Below are 7372 nucleotides of genomic sequence, written 5' to 3' on the forward strand. Positions count from 1 at the left end.
TCTTCGACTCTCCTCTCCTCTCCTCTCCTCTCCTCTCCTCTCCTCTCCTCTCCTCTCCTCTTTCTTTTTTTCTTTATTTTCCCCTGCAGCAGTTGAATCTAGCAATAACCTTGATGGTGAATTTGAGAACTATTTCTTCTTTTTAAAAAACACAAGTAATATGATCATATCTATCTAGGTATTCTATTTAGAGAGGCTGAATCTTGAATTAAGGGCCTGATTCTGACTTTTGCCACTAACACTAATCGGAAGTATTTCTGCTGAAGTCAATAGAAAGGTCCTAGATACTACAAGGCTGACAAAAAAACTCAGACATTCCCAACGAAATGAACATTTTTTTGCTTACCTCTCTCTCAAAAAATCCTCCAAAAGTAATTTTCATCTGCTTGAAAAGCATATTCTGACTCACTATTCTCCATCGTTCTCCAAATCTGCTTACACTCTTGTTTGGGCTTTTAATTACAGGCAGTGAGCAACACCCATCCCTCCTGTGGTAATATTGTCTGTCAGGACTGCTGGGCCTGCACAGTCACAGTTTTATTGTAATTTATTTCTGAAGTAGAAAAAATTAACTAGGACAATTAGAAATGTAACAAATAAATAAATAAATAAATAAATAAAATTATCTTGCAAACAACCAAAGAAGAAAGCAAATGGCTGTATATCCACATAAAAATCCCATATTTATGGATTATTCTTAACATTTCTCTTTTCAGTTCAGTAAATGGAAGAAAATAAACTCTCTGCATTTCCAGTAATTACATTGCAAAGAAATCTGGGATTGGCCTGGGTTAATTCCTAGAGGTTCTAGCTACAATGTTGCAGCAGGATTAATCTAGAGGTTTTGTTTTTATGTTCATGCTTTTTTTTTAGTGTTTTTTTGTTTTGTTTTGTCTCCTTGGCTGTTTGTTTTTTAACGTAGAGAGCTAGGGTACTAAAATGTTATTAATTACAAGTAAATCTGTTCCTTGAGGAACTGCTTGCATTTTTAATTTGTATTTAGCTTTAAGAGGAATTCTGGTTATTCTCCCCCTTTCAGTTTCTCAGTTGCATCCTTATTTCTCTGTAATCCTTTTGCATAGGGAAGGACAGCTGGATGATCAGAGATCATAGGCAGACAACCGATTTTTTCAATCTGTTGCCTGAACTGGAAAACATTCAACAATTTTCTTTTTTGATACAAACTCATATTTTGCTCCATTTTGGGAGGGTTCCTGTTCTTTTCCTATTTTGCTTTTTAAAACAGCAAAACATAAGCCGTTTATACAGAAAAGTTGTTTCAACAACAACAAAACCCTACAAAAACCTTTAACAAAATACTGTAACTTCATTCCTTCTCAGCTCAGATTCTTTATTTGATTTCAGAAACCCTGTGATTGCTTTGTTCAACCTGAAATTCCATTTCTTGCTTAACTTTTTTTTTTTTTCCCTATAAAATTGTACCTGGAAGGGATGCTGGAGCTGAGTGACAGTAATAAAAGAAAACTTCACAGTGGCCACAGGATTTCTTTCACTTGCAAAAGCATTGTTGACCTTTGCTGCAAGGGTATTATCAGTGAGAACAAGAAATACTCCTCCTCATGAAGTCTTCACTAACAGGTCTCTGGTCTAATACACAGTCTTCCAGGTTCATGAAATGGGACTTTTCCCCATTTGGCTAGACTGGGGCAGCTTTTAAATATGTGAAAAGTCCATATTTATGCTGCAGATGGATACGATCATTCACCTGTTCAAGTATCTGCACCTCAGCTCTCATTTGGTGTGATTTCTTGGAGATTTAGGGGACATTTTGTTTGCTTAAATCACACAGTACTGCACCGCTTCCAAATTCTGTAAGTTTGTGGGGTTCAGACATAATTTTCTGAAAACAGAGTCTAGGCCTCTATTTTGAGAAACAGGTCATGTTCTGCTCAGCATATACTTCCCAGTACAGCAGCTCTTCTGACAATAAAACAAAGTAATGACAGCTTCTACCTCCCAGGAGACTGGAGATCTACCATACTTGAGCATCTCCCAGTCATGATATCTTTGCTATCCGTACATTGCACTCATACCAGATTTTCCCAGAGACAGTTTTTCATGTGCTAATTGGGCAGTTTCAGGTGGAGATGAGCATGAAGCCTGTGTGGAGATGACAGTCTGATGCAGTGTAGAAAATTCACTTTATCCCTCATCTTCTACTTGCCACTCTTTGTTCTTCCTTCCATAAATCACGTTTTTTAGATTCCTTTAGGAACCTTTTCCCTGAGACATCCTCAAGTTTGAGCTGCTTGAGAGTGAGGGTCAGCCAGGCTCTGGATAGGCTGGACTGCACAGTTATCTCTCTATTCCTCTGCAACTAGGGAGAGTTTGGTTTGCAAAAGAGGAGGGTGGTGTAACAATGCAGATGGCCCTGGGGAAGTCCCAGCTGCTGCCATATGGGCTGGAGAGGAAAGAAGGAAATCTGCAGTATTGGAGGATACGGGTCTGTTGGGAGGTAAATATAAACAAGTGGTAACTGTTAGAAGTCCAGACATTTTTCTCCTGTACCTGCCCGAGCAGGTACTTCTCACTGACACACGTTACAGCAAGAAGGTTCACATGGAATAAAAGAAGGATTCTTTAATCCCCCATTTATTTTTCTTATTTTTTTTTCTTCTGTTTATAGCTTTTCCCCTTTTTTTCAGTCCCAGTGACTCCCTAAGCAGATCTTAAGGTATCAGCGGAGATCTGACATTACTTATGTGTTCCTTAATGAGCCCACTGATTTTGTAATCCAACAAACAGGATAATCTCTTCCATTTCCTGATACTGTAATGTGTTGAAGAGTTTATCTGTGCAGTAGCACATCTCATAATCTAGGAAGAAAGTGCAGTGTCTGAAGTAAGTTTTCAAGTAGTGGGCCTGTTTTCCCTATGAACCTGTTACTGCTCTGGGCCTCCCTGTACTCACCCTTAAAATCTAGATATTGGCATGATAATTATCTGTGGCTTTTTAAAAGCCTGCTGACTTTCTCCCATCACCAGCCTGGGTATAGATGCAGGCACTATGCCAGGCAAAGTCTTGCAATCACTTTCTGCAATTTAGATTCACTCCTTATCATTAGGAAGACCTACTAGTTTTAAATTGATGTAGTGTCTTCAAGCCCCATAAATTATATATATACACTGTAGTATATGTGATGGTAGAAACACAGCTGTAAAGCACTTCAGCAGAAAATGGGTAAACTCTGGCTTAAAACTGAGCACATCCTGCGCTCTGTGTTGAGAGGGCTGCCCCTCACTCTCTGGGCTTGCTGAAACTACTTAGAAATGAACAATGAGATGAAAAATCCCTGCAGAGATTTTCAGACACCTGTCTTGTCATCCTGTGTCTGGTGCTCCCATTCAGCACGTGAGGAAGCCTTCAAAAACCAAAAAACTCTGGGGCTTCTCTCAAAATGAGAGGCATTTTAGGATGACTATCCATTTCCAGATGTAATTCAAGGTTATTTAAATAATATTTTAAAATGTGCAAAAAGGACTGAAATCAAATGTGTAGAAAAAAAAAATATCAAATTTTCAAAACATTTCTAAAGTAGAATTTTCAGGTTGACCTCAAGTCACTTTCTTCCATTAACACTTGGATTAAGTTGACTGAAAAACAAGCTGGAAAAACAAGGCTGCAGATATTCACACAAAAAGAAAGAAGACCCAATACCTTGTCTGTTCCATACAGCTGTGAAGCATTGTCACAGAATCATCATGGTTGGAAAGGACCTCTAAGACCACTGAGTCCGAGCACCAACACAAAAAAACCCCAACCAACCAACCAAAAAAAGCACACCCCCAACAAACCAACCAACCAACCAACCAACCAACCAACCAACCAACCAACCAACCAACCAACCAACCAACCAACCAAAAAAAGCACACCCCCAACAAACCAACCAACCAACCAACAAACCAACCAACCCCAACCTCAGCCACCAGAGCATGCCCTGAAGTGCCACATCTACACATTTCCTGAATACGTCCAAGGATAGTGACTCAACCACCTCCTTGGGCAAGCTGTTTCACTGCCTGACCACTCTTTCAGAAATTGTTCCTAATATCCAATCTAAACCTTCCCTGGTGCAACTTCAGATAATTTCCTCTGCTCCTGTCATTATTTACTTGGGAGAAGAGGCCAACATCCATCTTCCTACAACCTCCTTTCAGGTAGTTGTAGAGGGTGATGAAGTCTCCCCTCAGCCTCCTCTTCTCCAAACTAAATACCCCCATTTCCCTCAGCCACTTCTCATATGATTTGTTCTCTAGACCCACCACCACTACCTGCATTTGGTAGCTCTCCTCTGGACCTGCTCCAGCACTTCAATGTCCTTCCTGTAGTGAGGGGCTCTGAACTGAACACAGTACTCAAGGTGTGGCCTCACCAGTGCTGAGAACAGGGGCACAATCACTTCCTGGTCATCCGTCTTCTGTCTTTTGTACCTATCACCTTCCTTTGGATTCAGTGTTTGTAAGAAAAGTTGGTGAAATATAAAGAATTGGTGAAATACAGCAAAGCACCAGTATGACAGTTCAAAAATTGTTAAGTTCAGCTGTGTGGCCAAGTCTTACTTATTACCATTTTCCCCCATTTTTTCCCCAATATAGATGACTAGATTGTGTTCTTCCAAATTTCCAAAGGATGTCTGGCTCTGTGTATTTGTGTTTGTACAAGAGCATTTGGCATTTTTCTTTTTTATCAAGTTCCATTCATTGGTCTAAATAGCAGAAATATCAGGGGTTGGGGAAGCTCATGATGTGGCACAATTGATGGAGGCACAGTCAAGGTGAGCAACTGAGGCCTATGGGTCAAGATTCTGCTCTGACTTCTTGTCTCCATGGCTTCTGGGTGCTGGGCACATTTATAAAGTGCACTCTGTAAAACGTAATTCACTCCTCATTCTTCAGCCAAAATCTTGGCCTGTCTTCTCTGTCCTTTCCTCTGTCTCTTGCAGAATGCAGGAGAGACCTGTAAGTTGAATGATGTGCTCAGATTGCTCTTATTGAACGTTTGTAATTGTGAATGCAAATGGCATTTTTTATACATGAACAGAAAAAGGACTAAATTCACTGGATAAATTATTCACAACAGATAATTCAACCTGCTCTCATGGGAGATTGTAATGAATGTCTGATGACGTTAAAAAAAATCCCACAAGTAATTCTTCCAGCCAGTGAAGTCAATGGCAAAACCTTTTACTGGCTTCAAAGGGAGCAGAACCCAGCCTCAAGCCAGAGGGCCCACATACAACTTCTCTTTAGTCGTTCTCACTTGCATTCAGAGCTGAAACCCAGACAAGCATTTATGTTTTGAGGAGACCAGACTAATGCTATAGATAAGAGACTACTGCTGCCAGAGCACATGCATTATTACAGCTCTGGTGAAAGCAGCTCTGCTCTGCAGCCGTGGTGCAGTCCACTGCCCCAAGCCAAAAGGATCTGACCACAAGAGAGAGCCAAGGCAGAGGTGTTGTCTAGCAAGTTTGGAGCTCAGGACAGGTTAATTTGGCCAGGTTTGTCTAGCTTGGAGAAAAGGAGGCTGAGGAGAGACCTCATTGCTCTCCACAGTAACAGGATGTGTGGGAATGTTTCAAAGCTGCACTGAGAGCTTTAGGCTGTGCATTAGGAAGCATTTCCTTACCAAGAGAGTGATCAAACACTGGAACAGGCTTCCTAGTGAGGTGATCAATGCTCCAAGCCTGTTAGTGTTTAAGAGACATTTGTAACTTAATAACATATGGTAACTTTCATAATATGCAATGCCCTTAATTACACGTTGTAACTTCAGGTCAGCCCTGAAGCGAATTGGACTAGATGACCATTGTAGGTCCCTTCCAACTGCCTCTCCTTCCTCTCCCTCTCCTCCCTCTTCCTCTCCCAACTTACTTTGCACATGGGATAGATTTGCAGCCAGTGAGGAGGTTTGTGGAGAAGGTCCCCCCAGCCACCCCCATGAGGCCATCATTCATGGTGACAGAGTATCCTGGGCATGATTCGGGGTCTGTGACTGTGCACAGTGGTGGCAGGGGCTGGGAAAAGCCTTGCGTAGGGGCTGCTGCTGTGCTCCCCCTCCCTGGCAGGGGAGGTGAGCAGAGCGAGGGCTGGGCTGAGCCCCTGCTGGGGCTGCTGCTCCCCTCTGGTCACCAGCCGTGGGGGACATGTGGCCTTGGGCACTGGGGAAAACCAGGGCCGAGTCCTGGGGCGCATCAAGCACGGCACAGGCAGCCCGTCAAGGGAAGTGATTGTCCCACTTGACTCTGCACTGGTGCGGCCTCATCTTGGGCACTGTGTGCGGTTTTGGGTGCCACAGCACAAAAGGGTACAAAGGTTCTGGAGCGTGTCCACAGGGCCATGGGGTTGGTGAAGGGTTTAGAGGGGAGGCTAAAGGCACTTGGTCTGTTCAGCCTGGAGGAGACTGAGGGGAGACCTCATTGCAGCTACTGCTTCCCCACTAGGGAATGGGGAGGAGCAGGCACTGACCTCTTCTCTCTGGTGTCCAACAATATGACCTGAGGGAATGGTAGGAAGATGTGCAGGGAGAGGTTTAGGTTGGAAATTAGGAAGAGATTCTTCACCCAGAGAATGGTGGAGCACTGGAATAGGCTCCCTAGGGAAGCGGTAATGGCACCGAGCCTGGCAATATGCCAGAAGCATTTGGACAACGCCCTCAGGGACATGGTGTGAACTTTGGGATCGTCCTGTTCTGTTCTGGGGCAGGAGTTGGATTTGGTGATCCAGGCTGTCTGAGGAGGTGTTGAGCCACCATCCCTGGAGACATCTAAAAAGACAGATGTGGTGCCAGGGGACAGGGTTTAGCGGTGGACGAGGCAGAGTTAGGGTAGTGGTTGGACTCGATGATCTGGAAGGTCTTTTCCAACCAGAGTGACACTGTGATACTGTGGGAAACAGGGACATGGTGCCAGTTGTCCTTGTGAGGTGGGAGAGGGGAAAGCAAGGAAAGGGGAGGGATCCTTCGCTTCTGTCCGGTGAGCATCTACCTCTCGGGTTCGGCCTGTGTGTCCCACGTTTCCCCCGTCCATCCCTGCCGTGTCACTGTCCCCGCACCGTCCCCGCAGCGCCCGCCGCCCTCGCAGCTGCCGGTGCTTCCCGCGCCCCGCACCGCGCGGCTCTAGGCACGGCACGTCCGTGCTCGGAGCTCGGTGTGACGGCGCCGGGAGGACACAGAAGCGATGCAAAACGCTCTTGTAAACACGAGACGAGCTCTGCCTGCCCGGGTGCCCGCGCAGGGACCCGCAACACCCTCCCGGGGCCACCTGTGGGCCCGGTTTGGGTGGGAGAAGGGAAGCAGAGGCGGCGAACAGCGAGGAGGGGATGTCGGGGCTGGGCTCCGGGCCGGTCTCGCC

General features: G+C 44.8%; 1 protein-coding gene across 1 annotated transcript in view; it reads left to right on the forward strand.

The window, feature by feature from the left end:
- Nucleotides 1-6629: 6629 nt before the first annotated feature.
- AMER2 (APC membrane recruitment protein 2) overlaps nucleotides 6630-7372 on the forward strand; it is a 3012-nt gene continuing 2269 nt past the window's right edge. Inside the window, exon 1 of the mRNA XM_010001902.1 lies at nucleotides 6630-6686. Within this exon, the coding sequence (XP_010000204.1) occupies nucleotides 6630-6686 (57 nt within the window). The remainder of the gene's footprint in view (nucleotides 6687-7372) is intronic.

This window comes from Chaetura pelagica, unplaced genomic scaffold (assembly GCF_000747805.2).
Source record: "Chaetura pelagica isolate M959 unplaced genomic scaffold, ChaPel_1.0 scaffold247, whole genome shotgun sequence".
Taxonomy (NCBI): Eukaryota; Metazoa; Chordata; class Aves; order Apodiformes; family Apodidae; genus Chaetura; species Chaetura pelagica.